The 24,888-nt window shown below is 37.5% G+C and overlaps 3 protein-coding genes across 5 annotated transcripts in view; 2 read left to right on the top strand and 1 right to left on the bottom strand.

Annotated features, from left to right (window-relative positions):
- Positions 1–9,209, top strand: part of usta (uronyl 2-sulfotransferase a) — a 66,841-nt gene extending 57,632 nt beyond the window's left edge. For both annotated transcript variants that reach the window (XM_081378818.1, XM_081378817.1), the window contains exons 6-8: positions 6,359–6,456; positions 6,923–7,080; positions 7,336–9,209. In XM_081378818.1, the coding sequence (XP_081234944.1) occupies positions 6,359–6,456; positions 6,923–7,080; positions 7,336–7,640 (561 nt within the window). In that variant the 3' untranslated portion in view covers positions 7,641–9,209. The remainder of the gene's footprint in view (positions 1–6,358; positions 6,457–6,922; positions 7,081–7,335) is intronic.
- The window catches only part of hpcal1 (hippocalcin-like 1), a 180,361-nt gene that overhangs the window by 119,071 nt on the left and 36,402 nt on the right, over positions 1–24,888 (top strand). The gene's annotated exons all lie outside the window — the stretch shown is intronic.
- On the bottom strand, positions 12,259–23,481 carry slc22a16 (solute carrier family 22 member 16). 2 transcript variants are annotated; one of them, XM_081379459.1, is made up of 9 exons: positions 23,170–23,480; positions 21,983–22,453; positions 20,714–20,831; positions 20,005–20,319; positions 19,417–19,657; positions 18,847–18,974; positions 15,227–15,336; positions 14,461–14,560; positions 12,259–14,318 (listed from the first exon to the last, which is right to left on the bottom strand). In XM_081379459.1, exons 1-9 carry the CDS (start codon positions 23,217–23,219, stop codon positions 14,154–14,156), a joined length of 1,698 nt encoding a protein of 565 aa, XP_081235585.1. In that variant the 5' UTR covers positions 23,220–23,480; the 3' UTR covers positions 12,259–14,153. The 2 variants fall into 2 exon arrangements, 1 of the variants encoding a protein (XP_081235585.1); XR_014031129.1 differs by lacking the exon at positions 12,259–14,318 and adding an exon at positions 16,755–16,792 and having other exon boundaries at positions 23,170–23,481.

The raw sequence follows: 24,888 nt of genomic DNA, 5'->3' as shown, positions 1-24,888 counted from the left end.
TTTTGACTAGAAAGTTCAAAACAGTATTTATTTGAAATAGAAATCTTTGGTGACAATGTAAATGTCTTTACGGTCACTTTTGATCCAAATTAAATGTACTTGCGCCAGCAAACTCGGTTGTTCTGTAAGGTCATTACTAGGGGTGTAACGATATTCAAACCGAACCGAAAAACCGCGATACAACAGCCACGGTTCGAACCGCGATACTCTCATGTCGAACCGAACGCGCCCCGCCCCCTGCTGCCCCGGCCCAACTCTCACATCACTTTGTCACAAAAATATTTTTTTCTTCCTTGACATTTGATTAAATAGTTATTAATAAGTACACTTTTAACAACTAATAAGAGCTGTAGTTTTACTAAATATTATTATAATATTATTTACTAAATAAAGTGCATGTCAAGATTTGGGTGATCGATCACGCTCGGGAGTTTACATACGCACTTCAGGATGGCAACTCCGCGGCATATTGAGATTGAAGACCCTCCGGTCACAACCACTGACTGATACAACAGCAACAGCAGCAGCAGTGCTTATCACGACACTTGAGAATGATCACCGACACCTGTCATCATCCAATATGATGACATATCACAGCTTTTTTTAATCATCGTTTTGAGACAAATCATTGTTTGTTTTGCGAACATAATCCTCTGCCGTCTCGTCGCTTCCGCTTCAAGCCGGACTCGTCTCGCCGCTCTCGCGCTAACGGTAATTCCTTTTCACTGTCCACGTTTTGATTTCGGCAAATCAATTTTGGCGAATGCAAACAATGTGATTATTGTTCAACATTCCAGCCACGCAAGAAAACATGTAATCTACCTGAGCGAATAATATGCTCACAAAACATTTCTGATTATTATTAATGTTTAAAACTGTTTTGTTTTTTTGCCCCAGGATTCTTTGAAGAATGTATAAAGATCTTAAGAGATTTATTTGAAATAGAAAGCTTGTGTAACACTATAAATGTACTGTCACTTTTGATTAATGTAAAGCATCCTTGCTGAATAAAAGTAGTCAATTACTTTCTTTAATTTCTTTCCCAAAAAAATAATCTTACTAACCTCAAACTTTTGAACTGTAGGCCTATGTATAATGTTAAAAAAGCTTTCTATTTCAGATAAATGCTGTTATTTTGAATGGTGGTTTGTTTGTAATGTGACATTTTGTTTGTATGACATTACAATTATTTTTAGAATTAAATTGTAACCTACATAAATAGGTTAAGCAATACAAATGTGTTTGTCTGATAACCTTTTAAACATACTTAACTGTCTGCAGACACTGAAATGATGTACATTGTGCGATACAGTACAAATATTTTGAGGGTCCCTTGTTTTCCTATAAAGAACCATGATTGTCCTGCATTTATTTTACTTTTCTGAAGTTGGCAACCCTACTCAGGTGTGCAGTTTATTTCTGACTAGTCAGTGGAGGCATTTATTTCATTTTAGTTAACTCAGGTGTGCTAACTGCTCTAAAGAAAACATGAAAGCTGCTGTATAAAGTAAAGTTAATAAAGTTAAAGTTAATAAGTTAAATTATTTTTGTTGTTGTTTTTATTAAGTTAAAAGCTAATCTAGTGTTATTATTGCTGGTTGCCTGCCATGAACCCTGCCCCCACAGCAAACAGAACCGAACCGAACCGAACCGTGGCTCCAAAACCGTGATATGAACCGAACCGTGGCATTGGTGTATCGTTACACCCCTAGTCATTACTCACAAAAAAGCCACAGTGTTTTCGTGTGAGGTATGCTGGCAGACCTTCAAAGCTGTAGTACTGATGTTTACTAATGACTAAAAACATTGTTTCCACAGCTGAAGTGTGTGTGTGTGTGTGTGTGTGTGTGTGTGTGTGTGTGTGTGTGTGTGTGTGTGTGTGTGTGTGTGTGTGTGTGTGTGTGTGTGTGTGTGTGTGTGTGTGTGTGTGTGTGTGTGCGTGCGCGCGCAGCCGTGCACATAGGAAGGAAATTGCCCCCGTTAGTGGAACTCATCCAGGTTCTCATTTCTCTGGCAGACTGACTTCTTGTCTCCTTTCGTAACCTATCATCTTGTCTAATCTCTGCTTTGCTCAAATACAGCCAAGCATTATGAATGCAGTAACCAGTATATATTATTTACTTTTTTTGTTGTTGTTGTTGTTGTTGTTATTTTTTTGCGTTTTCTAAACTGAAAAATGCTTTCTTTCGTGTGAGGCAGAGCATGTTGCGTGGTGACGTCCATCTGGAGGTAGTTTAGGGGTAAATTGCAATGGCTGTGTTCCTAGGTGCTTAATGAAATGGCCACCTTGGGACTGAATCAAGAACACAAGGCCAAATAAGTGTGTCACCTGAGCTGAAGTGGGTCCTTCTAGAGAGGACCACTGACCGGTTTTACTGCTCGGGATGTTTGCCAGAAGCACACTAGACATTTGCTGTCATTTCATATGTCCAAACAGACTTTCTTTCTTTTTATACTCTTTTTTTTCTCCACTCCACCAAACATCATCTTTCTCCTCATTGAATTATTTTTAATTGTTTGTTTTAAATGTATGGCTCAGCTTTAAGGCACCATTATCTCTTCAGGGCTTGAGGATGTTGTTCTGTAAGTTGCTGCGTAATTGGTGATCAGTTAGAGGATGACATTTGTGTTCAGACATTTACCCTTTTGACCATCTGGCTTTCTGTACTTAAATGCTTGTTTCCTTTTTATAAACCAAAAAGTCAACGGAAGCCCAAATGGGACATTACTTGTTTTTCTTTCAGCAATAGCATTTGTGCGTTCAAAGTGCATATCCATCAGAGTGGTATGTGTTTCCATTGGGAGTGAGTGGAAATGCGGATGAAAGGACATTGATGCGCTCTTGGCTTTTAGACTATTCAGATACACACAGAGTGAGCATTGTTAAAGGAACTGGCCCTCCTGGAGCTCCACTGCTTTGAAGGAATCGCCAGTGCATCAGCTTGATATTGTCAACAAATGAACACGTTTAGAGAGCAGTGCAAGAAAGCTAAACACAACAATCTGTTTTTTGTTTGTTTTTTAGCTCTAGTTCACAATCAGTGAATTAAGTTTTAAGCAAACATCCCAATCCGAGCATCGATGTTCATAATTACTGTAATTTCTTCATTGCTTATACTGTACCTTGACAAGATATCAAGCCTTTTATCATAATCTTAAAAAAACCTTTTATCTGAAGGCTTATGCTTAAATTAATTGAATTTGCTTTAACTTAATTTAAATTGTGTATAAATTCCATTCCATTGTTTGTTAATGTTCAATACTGTTTAAAACATGTGCACATGTGTGGGCAAATGGTAGAGAAACTAAGATATGAGGCAGTTTTGATGTGATGCAAAAAAAAAGAAGAAAAAAAGGAGGAGAATATTCATAATGGTTCTTTGATTTAGGGGTGCTATCTATCCTGGACTTATTTTTATAAATTGCATTTTAAAATCTGACCACAATTTGAATTGTTTTAGTGGAATAAAAGAAAAGAAAGCAATGCACTCAAATACTTAGAATATTAAGTATTTTAGAATGTGAAAGTACAGGATTTGGGAGGGGGGCAGTAAAAAGAAAAGCCAGTTGACTCTTCTCCAAAAACTCTGAAAGTGAAAACCAGCTTAAAAATGAGAAAAAATAAATTTGGGAGGGGGGCAGTAGAAAAATTTTTTTTTTTTAAAAAAGCCATTTGACACATTTAAAAACTGAAAGTTAAAACCAGCTTTAAAATTAGCAAAATTCCAAAGATACTCAAGTCTGCAGTTTAATTACATAAATCACCCACCATTTTTAGGGGTCAAACAAAACCGGAGAAACTATCAGAAACATTAATATTCGAAAGTAACTGATAATTGAAAAACCTTCATACTTTTAATGGTCATGAAATGGATATAATCCAAGTAAATTTCTAAAATATTCCAGACTAAACAACGTGTATTGCAAACGAGTTTCATCTTTAGGGGACCTTTTAATTTCCTGAATTAGGGCTCCTGAAAGGCGGAGAAATAACATTCACATATCGACTTGGCATGTGTAAAGGCCATTCTACGGTGAAAGATTAATGCTGAAATAAATAACTCAAGAGTATGTTTTTCTACCTGCTAGCATAAGGGCCCTTCTCTTCTAGACCCACAGCTTGCATGTGATTCCCCCACCTGGGGCTCATGAAAGGGAAGGAGTGCGTGGAGTCTGGAGCCTCATGGCTATGTGGTCTTTACGTAACCTCTCTCGTGCACGAGTTAGAGACGAGGCTGTTAACTTGACAAATTGCCCGCTTTTCCAAGAAATGTCATCTTGACCATCTACTTTTCAGCATGTAATATGTTCTCATCTAGTTTCATCATTATAGCAACGTTGGCTGCATTGTTGTTTTGAGGAAAACTTCATATCATCTTCTCCCGTTTTTCCATATAATCTTTTTATTCTTGTCCATATTGTTCTCTGAGGACTTCACGTATTGTAGTCTTGATAATTAAACAAGGGAGAGGCATATTTATCTCAGGACTTCTTTAGTCTGCTTTCTTTTTGCTAGATAAAATGGAAATAAAATACATTGGTTTCATAGGCCTCTCCTGTTGTGTGTTTTAAATAAGTGTGCATACGAGTCTCCATGGATTGCATATCTTCCCATTTAATGTTCCCAATGTTGATTATAGATTTGGGATCAAATAAAGTGATAAAACATTGTTACAGATGAGTGAGTGTTTTGGATGTTCTGTCAGTGGCGTCACATAACTTTCAGAAGACACAACTTGTGTAAGTGGTGCCCCCTTGTGGGTTTTTTTTTTACCTTTATTTATATAGCGCTTTTTACAATACAGATTGTAACAAAACAGCTTCACATTGATAACATGAAAATAATACAACAAAGTTTGTTTCTAGAAGAAAATTGCGTCATCGTCCACCTTAAGTAAGGCAGACCAATAATATTGTTGAATATTAAATGTCCCCAACTAAGCAAGCCAAAAGCCAAGGCAACAGTGGCAAGGAACCAAAACTCCATCAGGAGACAGAATGGAAAAAAAAAACCTTGGGAGAACCCAGGCTCAGTCGGGGGCCAGTTCTCCTCTGGCCAACGAACGAACAGTGTATGATTATGATTCAGGCAGCATTACAGATCAGAAGTCAGATTGGATCAGAACATTAAGAATATTTATCCAGTTCCATCTGGTTGGAAGTCGGAATCATCACACTGGTTTGGAGACGAGTTTGTTGAGGATCAGTGCCGATGACTGTCGTGTCGATGAGGCCTTCACAGGGCTGATGAGGCTGGCACTTCAGGGATGCCTTATGGATGGGTCCAGGCGCAGGTCCACCATCTGATCTGGATACGGCCCGGATCCGGCTGACTTCAGTAAACCTCGGAATAAACAGAAAGACTAACACTAGCGTAGATGCCATTCTTCTTATGATGTAACAAGTACATCAGGTGTTATAGGAAGTGTCCCCGGTTCCGGCTGACCTAAACTATGCAGCCTAATAATCATCTAATAATCTTTAGTCTAGATTTAAACTGACAGAGTGTGTCTGCTTCTCGGACAATGTTAGGAAGACTGTTCCAGAGTTTTGGTGCTAAATAGGAAAAGGATCTGCCGCCAGCAGTTGATTTTGATATTCTAGGTATTATCAACTGGCCAGAGTTTTGAGATCGCAATAGACGTGAAGGACTATAATGCGTTAAGAGCTCGCTCAAGCACTGGGGAGCTAAACCATTTAGTGCTTTGTAAGTAATCAGCAATATTTTAAAATTTATACGATGTTTAATAGGGAGCCAATGCAGTGTTGACAGAACTGGGCTAATATGGTCATACTTCCTGGTTCTAGTAAGAACTCGAGCTGCTGCGTTTTGGACCAGCTGTAGTTTGTTTATTATGCGTGCAGGGCAACCACCCATAAGAGCATTACAATAATCTAGCATTGATGTCATGAACTAACCGTTCCGCATTTTTCATTGAAAGCATATGACGTAATTTAGATATATTTTTAAGATGGAAGAATGCGGTTTTACAGATGCTAGAAACGTGGCTTTCAAATGAAAGATTGGTATCAAAGAGCACACCCAGGTTCCTAACCGACGACGAGGACTTGACAGAGCAGCCATCAACTGTTAGACAGTATTCTGGGTTAATGTGTGCATCACTAGAACTGATGTAGTGTAGAACAGTTCTAGTGTTCACTAGAACTGATTAGTGCTACTTTGGAGGGGGCTGCTACAGTATTAAAGCATATAGTCCAGTGAAAATGAGCATGTCTATGATTTATAAGCACATTTAGAATTTTTGCTCCGTTTGCCAATTTTTTTTGTTCAATGTGCTGCTTTCTTTTTGGCTGTAGCTCTGTCAGTCTGACTTATTTCCCCATGTCTCCACTGCAGGACATTAACGTTTGCATCATGGAGAACTACCCAGAGTGCTCCAACCCACGCCTTTTTTACATTGTTCCATACTTTTGTGGACAACACCCTCAGTGCAGGTAATTATGACCCATCATTTGGGTATAAATGTTGATGAGTTAGTGTTTTATAATTCATTTATATAAGCATGTGTATTGCTATATGTAATGATTATCGAGTTAAATAGCTGTTTTGTAATCATGCAGATTTTATTACTCTGCAATTTCACTCACCGACTAGTTGTTCAAAACCTCCATGATTTTCTTTCTTCTGCAATCTACGAAACAACAAAAGAACATATTTTGAAGAATGTTGGTGGTAACCAAACAGTTTCAGTTCCCTATATTGACTTCTGTTGTATGGACAAAAAATACAATGGAAGTCAGTGGGAACCGAAACTGTCTGAAAATCTTCAAGGTTTCCTTTTCTTTGTGTTTCGCTGAAGAATGAGCGTCACACAGGTTTCTGTTTTCACAAAGAATCTCTTTAGTTAAGCAAACTGAAATATTTGGATGTTTTCATGTAATTTGTCTTTGTCTGCTACAGAGAGCCTGGAGTTTGGGCTTTGGAGAGGGCCAAACAAAACGTTATAGAGAACTTCCTACTTGTTGGGATTCTGGAAGAGCTGGAGGATGTATTGCTCCTGCTGGAGAGACTCCTACCTCACTACTTTAGTGATGTCCTAAGCATCTACAAGAGTCCAAGTGTGTTTTATTCAATTGCTTTGAATTTGTGTAAGAAATTAAATAAAACATTTAAAAAATGAATTCTAATGCAAATAGGAATAAAAATGAAAGAGCATTTTTAAACCTGGTGAGGCTAGGAGAAAATTAAAAACAGTATTTAAATCGTCCGAGAAGGTTTTGGAAAATTAAACTCGTCTTAAAACTGATTATTTTGAATCGCATACTGTAGATTTCTCTGTGGCTCATACTTTTGTAAATCTGATTTCTCTGCAGCGTTCTGGAAGATGGGAAACCTTACAGGCACAGTGAAGAAGCACATGCCGACTATAGAGGCCTTGCAGGTGCTTTACCAAAGGATGAAGTACGAGTACGACTTTTACAACTTCATTCGTGACCAGTTCCATTTAACCAAGAAGAAGATCGGCCTCAAGTCCGCCTCCCAGAACTCAGCTCATGAACCTGACTTCCTCCGTGAACTTGCCCTCAGGACCCAAGAACCTTTGGAAGAGGAGGAGGAAGAGGAGGAAGAGGAGGACATGGGGCAAGAGGATGCCAACATCTGGATGGTTCAACCTTGAATATTAGCCATTGAGGTGTTGGCATGGCAGAGATCTCATAAGCTTGATGTCTATGTCCAATCAGGAGGTAGTCGACATTCCCAGGCGAAAATTGGGTGTGTAATAGTGATCCCCGTGTTTTTAACGGGACGGCCCTTCAAGACACTCTCAAGAGGAGCACAGAAGGGTCTGAATAGTTATTTAAGGAACTAACAATTATGACAACGATTTTGTTCATGTTTATGGAATTGAGCAGTTGGTTGTGGTCATTTCCTGGTGAGATGATTCACGATTGGAATTACAGGGATGTTGTTGGATTGTCAAAATGGAGGGAAGAACTAATTGTGGTATAGCAGAATGAGATGCTGTGGAAGTTTTTCGCGGCACCTGGAACCTGGGTGACCTCTGACTCAACCCACACTTTCACACGCAAACACATTCAGACTACGCAATAGAGGCAAGTGAAGATCACAACAAAGTGCCAAACCTGTGAAAAAAATTGAAAAGGATTACTGCACGATATAGTTGTAATCGAAATAAACAACTCAAAACACCAATCAGATCTGATCATCTCATCACTCACTTCCTCTGGTTTTAGAAACCTGCTGCAACTCTGTGCCAGAACTTCAGTGCTAGTCTTTTTGAAAGGTTATTTTTATATTGTACATGTAAGTGGTTGTACAATAAATCAAACACTTTTGAATGTCTGCAAGATGCAAATGCAAATGCAGCACACTGTTCATCTAAAATGTTTAATGTGGATGTTAAACATTTTGTTCGCCTTTGACAGAGTGTCATCTGTTGAGTTAAGTCATTGCATAAAATCAGGCACACCTGAAGTACAGGTAATTCTTCACCCAAAAATTAAAAAGCAGCTATACAATTTTATTCTAGTCTGTATTGCTCAGCAGTGTACAATATATTGTTAAACTACTGGGATATCAAACAATAACCAGCGAATTACATTTAAACAATGATCAGACAGCTCATAGGAAAACAAGTTTGACAACAGGACAAAAAAAAAAAAAAAATTATAAATGTGAAAATTTGAGTTTTAAAAATTGCATTTTAAAAAGCAATTGCATTATACTGCTCCACAGATCAACACCTGTTCCTAGTGTGTTTTAACTAAAGACTGGTCCATTTATATTCATCACAGGTCAGACTCATGGAGCATTTCTGTTCAACTATACTGATAAAGTGAAATGATTAATACATGACTAAATAGATGCCGTAGCTACAAGCTCTCACAGAATTTAACACGTTCCTCTTATACTTGCCAGAGAAGTATACACTTGTGTATGCCTACTTGTTTTGTGTTCAATGTGGATTTTATATTGTTTAATTTATTGTGCAGTATTTTTTGCATTCCATGTATGAATCTCAGGAAGATAAAAAACAGCAGATATATTTTTGTTTTTTTGACATCTAACAGCTGGCAAATATTAAAGCATCTGATAGCTAAAGGTTACTTAAGGACTGCTGGAGTGGCTATTGTTTTGAATACCCAAAGTGAATGAAAATGGCTAACATTACAAATTAACTGCACCTTTACTGGGAAAACACTCAAAATAAAAGCATTTTAACAGCATTTGTTGTTTGTAGGACTTCTTCATATGTGCTGTATGAAAATATTTAATAATCTGTGCGTACAAATAATTATTTCTTATTTTATGATGATAAATTATTTGAATTTGTTATTTTTTATAAATTTTATTTTTGCATAAGGATTGATTACTATTTATTTAAAACATGGTGTTTTGTTTGTGAACAAATCATCAGACCCAGGCATAAATGAGAACATCTCTGGATCATTTTCGTGCGATTATTTGCACTCATTTATTTCATTCACTGAAGCATTTGTTTCACTGACTGACAATAGAGCGAGCAAACAGCATTTGAGTGGTCGTTGTGAATATACATTTCATTGGCTGTGTCCCAATTCAAAGGCTGCATCCTTAGAAAGACTCTGACTACAAAGTCCACGCCTTTCGAAGGCCGCGATGGTCGGTTAAATGGGTCGGTCGGGTCTAGCCTATCGAGGACTATTCTTGTCGCCTAGCAACTGTCACAACTGCCGGGGACAGTAACGTTTCTAGACTCTTTTGAAAGTTATATTAAACTGTCTGAAGCAACAACAAAAAAAACAGGGTTTACAAACTGTCTTAACATGTTCACCATGGTCCATTTATGTATATAATAAGAGTATAATTGCATATTAGTAAGATATGTCAACATTTGAACAGCTTTAAAGTTTTTTATTATTAATTTTATTTGTAATCATATATTTCACATTTGTATCATTAGATATTTGAGTAAGCCAATACTTGCGTTTAAAAATGTAATTCGGCAATGAATTCATGGGGTCTACGGAGAGCCTGGCACAGTCCTATTGTACCGAATTTTGGTTGTAGTTCCACCAGAGTTCCACTGGGGGCGATCGCCCATGAGTGCAAAATGAATGGGAGTCTATGGAGCTAGACGGCTAAATTTGTCTCTTTCACCCGATTGCCGTTGAGAAATCTCAGATTTGATTGTAGGTTTTGCAAGTTCAACATGGGTTATAGGTCGAAAGTTGAATGAACGAGTACTTATGTCCTTTCGATTTCTTACAGGTTGAGTTGTTGTTGCCCATAACACGCTAGCATTCTGCTAATGAACGCTGATTGGTCAGTGAAGGACTGATTACGACCAGAGATACAGCTTGATGGCATCGTGTGTGTGTGTGTATTTTCAGCATGGTCTTTTAAAACAACAAAACAAAAACTCTTCTAGCACGTGTATTTATCTGTGTCAGCTGTGTTGTCGAGGCCTCGAGAGAAAAGAAAGTGCAGAGCGGGAAAGCACCAAAGTGACTGAAGGATTGCCGTAAAGCAGTATCTCTGGTCGTACGATGTGTATGACGTCATTGACATTTTAAAAGGCTTTTTAAAGCAAATACTCTAAAAAATTTGTAATTTCTTTCCATCTCCTTTTGAATACAACATTCAAATTACTAGACAAAAAATTATATCCTGAGAATAGTGGATTTTGAGGGGTATAGCTCCATAGACCTCCATTCATTCTGCACTCGTCCTGTGAGCGCCCTCATATGGAACCAGAGTGGAACTGCAACCAGTTCAGAAGCCGGAAGATTACTGAGAGTTGAAGTTCTCCCCTTATTAGACATTCTCTGGGTCGGCTAAGCCGGGTAGGATCCACCTGTTGTATCTTGTCCTGTGGGTTGAGAGTGTGGCGTGTTATACTTCGTTTAAACCACATTTTTAGAATTCAAATATTTGTCATTTTTATAGCCTATTTGCAAGTCTTTTTTTATTTATTTGAAAAGAACCTTGAATCTTAATGAAATTGAAGTTCATGGATGTTTGTCATGAACAATCTTTTTTATTTTGTCTGTCAACTCTATGTAAAAGATAAGCAAGTGCTCTGATAAGTTTGAGAGACACTGTTTGCATGGATGTACCATAGTAGGACAAGGTGCATTTCCCCAAGTTCAACAGAAGTGGGAGTCCTTTTTCAGGAAACCCTCAGCAGCTTTATAGTTTTTGATAGGGGTTTGCTGTGAGCACTTGATAAAGCATCTTAATAATAATTATGGTTTAGCTGCATGAGCATTACTATGGCATTTTTACTATCAGACATGTATTCCTAAGGATAGGCCTACTTCATTTTAAACAGAAGGATTTTACTGTAAATATTTAGCTGTTGTATTTTCTGTTATATTCAGTCATTACAGTACCTTGTTTCTAATGTCCTAATTTGTCTTTATGAGTTTAAGTCCCAGTGTGTGTTTACTGTACCTTTTAGATTGGTTTGATCTTTGTATGGTTTGTTTTGAAATAGGCATCAGTGCGGGTACGTGTATTCGTGATTAGTTTGGTTTCATAGCAGGGTCAAAGTGCATTGTCCAGCTGGCCCTGTCCACAAAGGATCGTTTCTATTTGTGTTTGTAGGCTAGCACTGATATCCCAAACCTCACATAAACAATCGGGGTACAATGTGGACCCCCGGCGGTTTTTGAAGATGATTTAAAACTTAAAAAAAAAAAAAAACATCAGAAATTCAGAAGCTGTCAAATGAGTAAAAGCCCATGTCTTATAAAGGCACCCCTGTAAAAAGACTTGTACACTGTACCACAATGAATGTGTGGGTGAATTTGTTGTGTAGGATGTGTAAAGTAGGAGGCCCACTTGGAATGTTAAATCGCAAGGGAGATTATTTTGTGAAAATATTTTTGTGCTGACAGTAGTAGTCCAATATACACAAAACAAAAAGGTGCTAATGCGAATGTCCAAAAGAGGCCATAAATAAATGAACACACAAAAGTTCCTTTGTATAAATTCAGAACCTCTGATTGAACAATTCACTGTTATGTGATTTATTTGTTGTTTTTTTTGTAAGAGCTGGCTGTACACAATTTGTCCTGGGCCTCCTCCCCTCTGCCACAGCCAATCAGAGACGCTTGCCTTATGCCGACTAACCTGGAAAATATTTCCCACCTTTTCCATGAGTACATTCCCTTTGTGCTGTTCTCTGGAAATGACAGGACATTTAGTATGTACTTAAATCGCCAATATTTGTAGCCAATATAATAATTTTAATGAAACCAAAATAAAAATAAAATGATTATTTTAGACACAATATCTTATTTATTAATGTGACATTCTTTAGACAAATGTGTTGCTATAACAACTGCACATGACTAAGAATCTACTATCCCTGACTTTTTGGTCCAAAAATACACAAAAGATTCAAGAGCTCAAGGACAATTTTATAAAGTCTATGGAGTCTTTGAAGAGAAAAAGATAACTGTATTACAAATAATCAAATCCTTAAGTCAAGACTTTACAAAAAAATGTTTAGCACATAATACTAATAAATACTTACTTAAAGGGTTAGTTCACCCAAAAATTAAAATGATCCCATAACTGTAAATAATCTCGAGGTATATTAAAAAATATCCTGGCTCTTCCCAGCTTTATAATGGGAGTGAGGTTTTGAAGCTTCAAAAAGCACATCCATCCATCATAATCCATATGGCTCCAGGGGGTTAATACAGGCCTTCTGAAGCGAAGCGATGCATTTAAAAAAAAAATAATAATAATTCCATATTTATAACTTTATAAACTAAAATCACTGGATTCCGGTAAGGGCCAAATGCGATTCTAGTTCTGGCAGAAGAGTGATCATTTTTTGGGTGAACCCTTTAATATTACTAATAAACTCTTCTAAACAATACATTCCTCATGTCAAGCAAAGTGAGGGATAACAGGACAGGAAGAGTAAACATAAACATAAAGTTCTGAAGTATTATAAAGTACAGTCACAGTTTACTAACAATACTGATAGATTTGGAGCTAAACCCTGAGATGCGGCTTCATACAAAACAAGGTCTATCTTTCAATTCAACATGCATAGAAACTCATCACACCATGATAATGAACAAGAGTACAGCTGAGTTTTGCTAATACAGTCCATAACACATTAGTGCATTGAAATGTTCATCATTTAACTATGTTCACATTTGTAGAGTCAAAACTAAATTTCCATTTCTTAAATTCAAACCATTTAGGAAATGCAAATTAGAAAGGTGCAGCCACATTTACTTTTAGGTGATTAAGTGAAATCCAATCATTTCAATAGGAATCCACAAGAATTTCGCTACGGGTTCAAGTTGATCATGGATTCTTGGCTTAAAGGGATACTCGTTTTACAACTCCCCCAGAGTTAAACAGTTGAGTTTTACCGTTTTCGAATCCATTCAGCCGATCTCCAGGTCTGGCGGTACCACTTTTAGCATAGCTTATATCAGCCTAGAAAATCGCAACTTTTCATTTTCCGTCGGTCTTAGTACACGATGTAACTACAGAAGAGTCAAGTTTTAAATAGGAAAAATATCGAAACTCTTTGGTCATTTTTTTGAGAGAGATGCTAATGGTCCTGTCCGATTCAATGATCTATGCTAAGCTATGCTAAAAGTGGTACCGCCAGACCCGGAGATCGGCTGAATGGATTCGAAAACGGTAAAGCTCAACTTTTTAACTCTGGGGGAGTTGTAAAATGAGCTTATTTCCAAAAAAAAGTGGAGAATCTCTTTAAAAGGGACATCTGTGTAAGCTGTGCTTCATACATCACTGCATAGACAGTGGAAAAATCTGCTACAGTTTCACTAATGTGACAGCACCTTAAGCGTCTGTGGTTTGGACTGAAATGCAAAAATGTAATACTTAGCAGTTTAGATAAATGAGGTCCTGCCTTGCAAGCTCTTACTTAGGTAAAATTAAGATAATACTTTTCATAACAATTACAAAATATCAAAACATTCGCAATCAAATATACCACCAATACTTTCAGTAATTATCCAAACTCATTCACACACAACACAGCCTCATCTACCCACAAATGCCTACAAAAAAATAAAAAATTGTAGCACACGTCAAAAAATATTTGATGTCTCATTCATATTGGAGTATGTACTGTTGTCAGTCAGTAAAGGCACTTTCAGGAATCCTGTGTGAAAATGGATTTATGCTTTCATATTTGGTTCATCTCTAGAGCATCCACTGGAGGATTCTTTGTTTTGGGCTTGGAGCCCAGAGCTTCAGCTTCTTTCAAAGTCGAGGTGAGGGGCTGTCCTAGAGTCTCTGGAAGAAACATGGTCAGGATCCCAATGACGATAGCCAGAATTCCCACAATGAGCTACAGAATCAGAGAGAGAGCAGAAGTTACTGCAGCACTGCTCAGTCCAGAAAATGTATGTTCATGTTGTATCATGCTTCAGTTCTAGAGTCTTACACAATTGACCACAGTCAACCGAAGGTTTTCGAGTGCGGTTACATACCTGAGGTAGATAGATCCAGATGTCAGCGAGGTAAACGCAGAAAGGAGCCACCACACTTCCCACCCGACACATCATACTCCCACTGCCTACAGCCAGAGACCTGCCGGACCAGTTATTAAATATAGTGTCTATACAAATAATCACTGGAAAGCATACAGCATATATGTAACAATCATCCTACAGTGCAGTGAACTTCAGAAACTGATGAAATACAGTATATTGTTACTAGATTTATATTGGAACATTATAAATATTATTGAAAATTAGCGATACTGGATAAAAGTGAAACGAACTACAGTAGAGAGATCAAGTCCAATTATGATATTGTAATGCATCAGAGTGTTTTATGTTACAGTAACATATCTTTTGCAGGCAGTGTGTATCGTGAGGTAGTGATAGGCAGCCTAAAGGCTGGAATACACCGTTTTTTTGCAGTCTGGACAAGTCAGCGCTAGTCGCTGAAAGTCAGAGCCAGTCTGCAGATTTTGGGCAGTTAGACTTTACAAAAATGACAAAAATTTGATGTTTTGAGCTGATTTTAGGACACATTGATTTAATTTGTCATTGCTTTGTCAAATGCATGTTTTTGTGTGAGTTTGTTGTATCCTAAAAAAGTCTGGTCCTTCAGTGCATGCTTCCCAGTATTTCTCTCTAACATTTATATGTTGACAAGTTTATGATCTGTTCAGATTTTAAAAGTCATGTAGTGTATTCTAGCCTTTAATGTGGACAATCTGGACTTTTAGTGTATTAATACAACAAATACCTGATAGTTGTGGGGTAAAGCTCACAGGTGTACAAGTAAATCAGACCGAATGCAATGGCAATGGCGAATTTCCCTGTCATACTTAGGACTATAGCCAATACCTCGATATCCTGAAACAAAGAGAGAGAAACATATTTATCAGCAACAATGTTTTATTCATCAGCTGTTGAAAGTGGTTGCCAGTAGCAGGTCATAGGGCTCACGAAGTCTAAACGTCCCCAAGACATATCCCCTCTCAGAAGCAGGCAGCTGCCATAAACAGCCACTTAGATGACAGGTCTATTTATACATTTTTGGAGCAACGGTGGCTGTACTCACGCCACACTCGGCCATTTCAGTGTGTCAGCATTGCAGCTATTAGTTATGAGGGGTGACGTGATCCTGATGGAATATCACCCCACTAACGCTTTCTTCATAGCATGTGCTTTCAGTGACCAGTTTGGAGACTGACTGAGAAATGCACTCCATAGTGTACATGTTTTACTTACATCTTTTGATTTCTATTATTCATATTGCTCCATTTGTGTGACCCGAATTTTTAATCAATACATAATATATGAATGGGGGCTGCTGTATGTTGATATTCAAACTGACAGCACGATTGTGATTCTTACAGTTCAGTGAACAATAAGGTAATATTAACATAATATTGGCAGTAACTTAATCTATTTTTGGCTTAGTCAACAAAAATGATATCATGTGAAGTAGTATCAGAATTCATTTTTGGTAAAAAAAAACTCAGAGGTTGAATCGATTCAGTACTTAACTCCTCTTGTTGCGTTCTAAATAAATCAGTGACTGTATCTGAACATGCATACTTCCTTACTATAGTAAGGTGAAATGAGTTGCATGTCTAAATTCACAATATTCATAACAGTTGGCGAAAAGTACCTGAATATCCTACTTCTCTCAATGGACACTTTACTATACCATGAGTCCATTTGTAAAAGGTAGTGAAGCTGGTAGCAAATTTTCATACTACACACATTCATTAGAACATACTTTTTTAATAATTGTGAAGTAACTAATTAAAAACAATTACCTACTCAAGTTAAGAGTAGGCGATAATCGGACATAGCCAGTGTTTGGAACGAATCGGTTAAATGATGACTCTATCATAAAGTGTACTGTAACTTTCCGCCACCTACTGGTGGATTAATGTAAGCTAGAAAGAGTCGCTGATATGTATAGTAATAGTGCAACGTTTTGTGAATAAGCTAATCTTTTTAGACACTATTGTTATAAATTGCAACGTTTAACAACCATGAGGGTTAATAGCAGTTAAATGTCTTGATCCTGATTCAGTTATAGCAAGCTATAGCAAGTGAAACATTTTTACTTTTTTAACCTTTCATCCAACAGAATTGCTAAACTGACATACAAGGCATGTGCATACATGTATTACTACATGTACATGTGCATACATGTATTACTCTCAAGAAGCCGAGAAGTCTATCTTACTATCTTACACCTGCAGATCTATAATTCAAGCCACTTAATTTAAGTTAAACTGAAGTTTGGCACTGACCAGTAGGGTAAAGTTGTCCAGTTGACACTTGAAACCAACTACAGCACAGAGAGAGGAAAACATACTGACATGACTACTGTGTCAAACATGTTAATTAAAATTAATTTAGCATATAAAAATAAATCACATGCACAGATGGTTAAACGCAAGTCTTGTGACACCAGCGATAAAAAAAAATATGGATATCTGCATTGAAGCAATCTGTAGCATGCAGCTTGTTATTAATTATTAAAATCAAGCAAGACAAGTTTTGACACGCACAATAAGGTTTTGGGCTTGTTATGACCTGCACCACTGTGGATGCTCTTACCAATCACAAAAACAAGGAATAACAAAATCCTACTTGGGAGTTTCATGAGGTTCAACTGTCATATCACAAGTGAATGTGTCTAGGGACCAGACAGTAGAAATTAAAATAAGGAAAAAAGAAGAACTGGGGTATCATCGACAAAAACTTTTGCGCTGCATTCACATCTAATTAGAATAGATGGTGCTTAAAACCTTGTTGCTAGACCAATAAAGCTGCCAGTAATTCGTTGCAATAATTACACGGTCACTTTCTTTGGTTAATGAAGTGGGATGTGTATGCTGTGACCAATCGTTTCACAAACACACTCACGTGTCTTCAGCACACGAAAGAGTCAAAAATATAATAATTACAGACGTGCAACCTATCAAAAAATAAATGAAAAAAAATACACTTGTAAGCTGAATCAACAGAGGAGCTGATACATGTACTGAGAGTACATATATATAATGTCTCTTGTGCTTGGGAAGAAATCAAAACTTGATTCATATGGATTGGATCATATGCAGTGAATGCATTACTGCTGTTTAAAGCACTATAGGGAAGAAGAGTGAAAGAAATTGAGAAAGCAGGTGGAAAAAGGTTAATTACAAACAAAAAAAGACTGATGCGCAGCTGCCCCAGTTACCATGTGAAAAGCAAACACACACAAATGTCCTCTCTAGCCAGGGTTAATCATTCATTTTAATAATCACTCAGTTTCTCCAATATGATGATGATGCAACTTGTTGCATATTGGTTCTAGATCTATCAAAACAACTTAAAATCACGAGTTATGGTCAGCTGTCAAGTTGATTTAGCCAGATTGATATTTTCCACAATTTGTTCGAAATTTGAATGACTCATTGTAAAATTTTGTGGCCCTGCAATGAAAAGTAAATACATAGCCTAGAAAAGAGAGAATATATACTGTAACTATTTCTCTCTCTCTCTCTCTCTCTCTCTCTCTCTCTCTCTCTCTCTCTCTCTCTCTCTCTCTCTCTCTCTCTCTCTCTCTCTCTCTCTCTCTCTCTCTCTCTCTACTTTACTCTAAATACATTTCATGCTTCTTTCCAAATGTATTTAACAGTTTATCAAAACCTAAACTAACATATGTTAATGTCAGCATGAAACGAATCTATCTATCTTCTATCTATTTTCTAAGTGCACATTATTGATCTCATTGTAACATAATTTGGTAACGCTTTATTTTACAGTGTCCCTGTTACACATTTTACATGTAGTTACTATAGTAATTACAGTCAATTATGCATGCAACCAAACCTTAACCCTAACCCTTATTATATAGTAAGTACATGTAGTTCATTACTATTACTTAGTACTTAATTGTATAATTACACTGTAACAAAGATTCATCTGTGCATTTGTTTATGTCGAATCAAAATCTCATTACTGAATATTCCAGTGAAAACGACAGGCTTCTCTCTGGTGACTCAGGACTTCTCCAATCATTTAGTCCGCTCAAACCTGCACATGCAAGCTTGCATTCATCTGCCTCTCTCACATCTCAAAATCCAATCAACAACATAGAACCAAGTCCCCCTACATTTAATCTTTTTAGATAATCTGTTACACTTAGCTGTACTGTATGTCACAATACAGAAGGTAAGGTTTGCTGCTACTTCCATTTCATCGTGAATTTAACAGTGTACTACTATATCACAGTGTGCATATATCACATGGATGCTCTCACACACACACACACACACACACACACACACACACACACACACACACACACACACACACACACACACACACACACACACACACGTGATCTCATACCTGGGGCACCACAATAATGAGCATGCAGGCTACTCCACCGAGCAGCAGAGCCGGGGCACATGTCTTCTTCCTGCCGACCCGATCCATTGCAAAGCAGCCGATCAAGTATGACGGAATCTCAACAGCACCTACAGTAGTAACAGTCAAATAAAGGATAGTTAAGTGCTGTTCACTTCAGTACTACTAAAACTAAACTGCTTGTGTACTATTTTTCATTTAAACTTATTTTTGTCTTTAAAGAATAGCTCACCCAAAAAGAACAACATTTTAACTTTACAATTAAAGCTTTCAAGTTAAGGACAAGTGCACAAAGCAGTCTTATGATCCTTTTATGGTGCTTTTCTCGACAAGCTTAAAAGCTACACTCTCCATTCATTGCCAACCAACAGTTTATTATCTTACATTCCATGGAAAAATTATGTGATTGAGGTTTGGAATGACATAAGGGTGAATAAACGATGATTCTGATCTGAAAACAAACAAACCACGAGTTATTCCATTTAAAGCATCCAAACCTTCTTGAGAACAAATGCTAGCACATACAAACATAAACACACATCAGTCCATTACCAGCCAGGAAGAGGTTGATATACTGATTTCCTCCCAGGTTGACAGATCCCAGGCTGAAAACATAGTATCCCAAGCTTCCGATGAACCAGATAGCCCAGCAGGTGGCGCTGCGACCAGCCATTTTCAAGCTTCCAAACATGTCCAGGATGCTTAGCCTCTTCTCGACTTCCATTGCGGTCCCGCCTGATTGCTTATTATCCTTTAACAGCGCTCCATCACATTCATAAGTTAGCTCTGACACCTAAGATGAGTGATGCATGCAAATAAACACAAGCTGTTAACAAAACCACTTTTTCTCATATCCGTTACCTTCCACAACTCTTCTAATCTTTCAATCAAGCACCTAAAATATTTCATTCTAAAGTTTACAGTATCTCAGCATTATGATCCTAGTTTTGGTCTAGGTTAGTCATTTCTAAATGTAAATAAATGTGATAAAATGTGTTCGGTTTGCCCCTATCCGCGCAAATGCTGGCAACAGATTTTTGACAGCAATTGTTGTGTGATATTTATTTTTCTTTGAGTTTTAAAATGGGGGTATAATTCATGGCAGGAACGGAATTCCAAGTGTTGTCAGAGTGAGTCTACCTTAAGGGTGGGTGGCAGGCCATTGAAGTAGGCCATAGTGTCCAGCAGCTCCTGGGCTTCTTTGTACCGCCCTTTAGCCATTAGGTAGAAGGGTGTTTCTGGAAACTTCCAGCAGTAGAGCAAGAATGGAGAGGTACTGAGAGTGAGGATGATCTGGTAGATCCACCAGACACGAACAAGATACCCTACCAGAGCCACTACCATGATGCCCACAGCAAAGGCAGCGTGCACATGCATAGAGGTCCATGTGCGCACCTTATTTCCTGTAAACTCTGTCACATACACAAAAACTACAACCAGATACCCGCTCGACACCTGCCAACACACAGAGAGACAGAGAGTTAATCAATAATTCTAAATAAATACCCTGATATCTTTATCAAAACATCAGAGACCAGGAGATGTTTTAAAGCAGTTGAAACGTTTACAATTGATTTACTTCTTCTGCTTTGAGCAGCCGGGTAATCAAGAGGCTGATGCTTTTTTTAACAGGGCTGAAGTTGTTGTTTGTTCTTAACTACAATTTAAATAGTTATAGGAATAGGAAGTGTTAAATTGCTTTGTTGTGTTTTCATTTAATGACTTTTCGAGTCAGTTTTCCAAAAAAAAGTATTCTTTCAGCCATTTATGTCTAGAGCTTCTCAGCTGTGATGAGCATGAATGTGCATGCATGAATGTAAGTATTATGAACATGGACCAATTCATTTACCATGGCAAGAAGGAAACGCATCACCACAAAAAGGAAGTAGTTTCCTGTGAAGGCCACAGTCACCCCAAAAATAAACTGGCACAAGCTGGTAGCCATCAGAATGGGCCGTCTACCAATTCTGGAAAATGGGAAAGCAAAAATGTTTATATTAAACATGATTTTCATTATCTACAGAAAACTTTAGGAAGCTTCAGACAACAAAATAGCTTTATATAAACTTTTGCTTTATATCCAAACACATGGTATGAAAGAGACTGGTTGTACTATTGTCAACTGCCAGTTAATGTAAGTAAGATTCACTCTTCACAATTTGATATTTATGTGTGAACAGCTGTTTAAAGATTGCAATATCAAGGCAAATCAATGGGTTGTTTTGTATGCAAATCACTCACTTATGTACACCACAATTACTTCACCTTTGACCATTCCACATTTGTTTCCATTCCTATGCATTCGTTTAATCGTTCCTAGAGCAAAATAGTTCCTAGAGCTACTACTTTTGTACAACCTGGTCCAATCTGTAAAATGAACATGATCAAATATACAGTACAGTGGTATCCAGTATGGAAATCGACTTTCATTCCCCGTTTCTGTAAGGTGAACCAGTGCTGTCCTGTCTCTATCTGCATATTTCACATCCTGTACTGCTCTCTGTGCTCTTAGTTTTCTTACCGCAGAAGCAAATATTTGCCAATTGTAAACCATGCTGCAATATTAAATGTTCAAGTTTAATGTAGTACCGTAGCATAGATTACATGCTTCTCTCTTTTTCTGTCCAAAATAACAGATCAGTCCTGTTTGTGCTGCTGACCATGCTGTGTTCTTGCAAACACATCTCAAGTCTTATGGTAACCTGTATTCACTGCCCTGATAAGGTAACTGTATTACACTGTAATAATTTGTCTCATTAGCTTATCTGTAATTTTTGTCCCTCCATTGCTCTGAATGCATTTGACAATGTGCAGTTTTGACATTTTTTGAAAATGTCCTCACAAATATAGTGAAAATTGTCAAAACTCTACTCGTGAGGACATTTGAAATGGTCTTTGCTATTTGAAATACTCATACATATGCCAAATTATGCTTTGTTTGATCTAATAATGTAAGCAGGTTAAGTTTAGGGGTGGTGTGTATTAAATATAATTATGTTAATATGACAACCACTGTGTCTGTGTCTGTGTCTGTGAGAGGTCCTTACTAATATTGCTTTCAAGTTCTGAGTGTGTGTTTGTAAGTGTGTGTGTGAGTAAGACGCAACAGACAATTTACCTGTCTGCGACATCCCCAAACACCAAGGCTCCAACCAAAACTCCCAGCATAAACGTTGGCTGTGAAAGCTTCGCCAGCCATTCCTTCTCACACACCAGGTCCCAGTCTGTTACTATGCTCTGCTCAACCTCGTTGTGATCATAGACAAAGCCACCACATGACTCCACAGTCTTGTTCCCAAAAAACTCATATTGAAAATTGATGGCATCAAGCCGCAGCGCTTTTAAACAAGGACTAAGTTCCCACTGGTCTCCTCTAGCTGTCCGTACAACCACTGGCCCATCACCTGGCTTGTAGTGAGTCCAGATATCTGCCAGAGAGGTTGATGAGTGATTTCTATATAGAATGTCCGTGATATTTGGAGTGTCACAAAGAAATTTAGGCGTTTCAACTAAGAAAACCGAGGCCAGGTAATGTATTCCACAGGAGATGGCCTGGAAAATAGCAGCAAAGTAGAGACATGCCTGAAACCTGAAGGGAAAGTAGAAGGACACATTGGAAGTCGTGCAAGAGTGACAAGACATGGTGCACTGCACATATCATTGATTATCAATAATACATAAAATATTCAATAAACAAACAGTAATTTTAAGGACAACACTGCCAGCTTGTGCAAATACTGACATACATTAATTGACATGCAGGCAATACAAATCTGTTTACATTGATATTTGACACAATGCAGTGGCTGTTAAATTAACAATAAAAATGCTGCTGGTTGACAGTTATGATATCCTGTTTAACATGCAGTTTAACAATATCTCTTCATTAATGTATATACTTATTACCTTGTTAATTACAGGCTTTTTTCTTTCTTTCTTTCTTTCTTTCTTCTTTTTACAATAGACAATTTTAAAACTTATGTAACCTAGCCTACTGACTTTTATAGGCTAAAATCCTATATTGTAAGGTAACCTACAGTTTCTCCTGCAGTTTAAAGTAAATGTAAATAATTTAAAATAAGTATCTACATTATAATTTTAAGCAAACTTTTAATGTAAAATTGTAAACGTTATTTACAGAATTGGATTTTCGTGTACGTCTTCAACAGCGCACGCGAGCATTTACGCGCTTCTATTAAAGGGCAACAAAATTAAAATCCCACATCATCCATATGATTTGCTGTTATAGATATGTGTCCATTCCCATACAAGACTTATCAATACCGTTCGGGAACAAATGGCTACCTGTTAAAGTGTCCAAGTTCGTCGAATAGTCGCTCCACGCCGGTGGTCATGTTCAGCTTGTGCAGCTTGATCCTCAAGTGTGTGAAAGGCTCTTCTGACTCTTTTCAATTTGTACATGTTAGATACTTAGTAGTAGGAGGGGCGGTTTCAGTGGGGAACTTTCCACTCCAAGGCAAACAACGATCAAAACAAAAAGGTTCGCGTAACATTTGGTAATGTGACACCCCGAAGAGTGAAGAATAGCCATTAGTGCCCATAACTGCTGACATTAGATCATATTGCTTCGTTTGCTTCAAGTGTGTCTGTGTTGTTTTTACTTCCATCGTACGCATAACTCTTGTCAGGCTATGCAGAGTTTAAATAGTCGACAAGGTATTTCTTGGTGCCCCTGGAAATATCCTTGTGACGTGAGATGGGTATTAATAAATAATTTAAGCTTAATAGAAGCCAACACATGGCAAGCGAAATCTGTTGTGAACATGCCCATTGCCCACTCAATTTGTCAGTAGCTGCATGTCTTCTGTCCACTAGTTTAAGTTTGTGCGTGTGAGTGTGTGTTTGTGCTTTACATTTTAATTTATTTATTTTATCCTCCAAAGACAAGAGTTACGTTAATCAAAAAGACCATTACTCTAGCTAATGTGTTAATTCAATCAACGAGTAAATCAATCAATCAGTGCATCCTTTGTTAATAAATCATTTATTAGACAGGGGCAAGTTGTCACAGGGAGTCTGTGCTATATCTCAGTTAGTATGGTTTTGAGTCAAAAGTCTAATTCCACAAATGTGCTTTACCAGTGTTTTTGTGCTGTGTGTTGGTTTCAAACACACGGTAGCCTACATCAAAATCATCTTAGATTGGAATAAAGTTTTCCTCCAAATTAAAATAACAAAATATTTTTTTTCTCAATAGCTCTAGGTAATGAAGTTGTCACAAAATGCATGTGCATGGCTTCAGTGGCTTTTTTCTAGGGCAGAGATGTTTAAAGGCTTTTTTGTAGCCAACACTTTAAGGTATATCTAGAGATATTTCAAGTGAAGAAATGTGACAACTAGCCTCAGCCTCTTTTTTTATTAAAGTATCCAGTTTTTGAGGGAGGCATGACAGAAATAAGCAGCTTTGATTTTAAAAATGTGTCCTGTAAGTAATTTAAGAGCTACTCTGAATGACTCTTGGAAAGTCATATTTATTCTCAGTGAATCTAGGTGTAAAGTTAAATGTGTTATATGTCAGGCCAGTCATTATTATTGTTACAGTCACACTGTTGTTTGATTTGTTAATGAACCTAATTTTTCTCTCTGTCAGTCTGTGAATGCCAAGATTCAGACCCCGTTCTCTCCTAAATTTAACCCTTTAAACATGTTGTCGCAGCAGGGTGTATGACACTTTGCATATACTTTACATAGGCCAACATATATACACAGACATGCCCTCAATTAAATAAGTACTTCACTAAAATAGGAATTTCATTCATCTGCATCAAATACATGAAAACTTTTCAAAAAGTTATTCTTTCCACACCTTCAACACGCACATGTACAGCAGATGCATACAGTAACCTTCACTTGAGCATTCAACAGCTGGTGTGTTCACACTTCAAAGCGTTGATTAAACTGAGGGTGAAAAGGCAAAATAAATAGAAGAAAACTTGTGTACGTCGAAACCACATAATATTTAGATGGTTTATGAAATGATTCCTACAAAAAGGAAAGCTCTCC

Source organism: Scardinius erythrophthalmus (genome assembly GCF_964197995.2).
Source record: "Scardinius erythrophthalmus genome assembly, chromosome: 11".
NCBI lineage: Eukaryota > Metazoa > Chordata > Actinopteri > Cypriniformes > Leuciscidae > Scardinius > Scardinius erythrophthalmus.
This window is presented reverse-complemented; position numbering and strand designations above follow the sequence as displayed.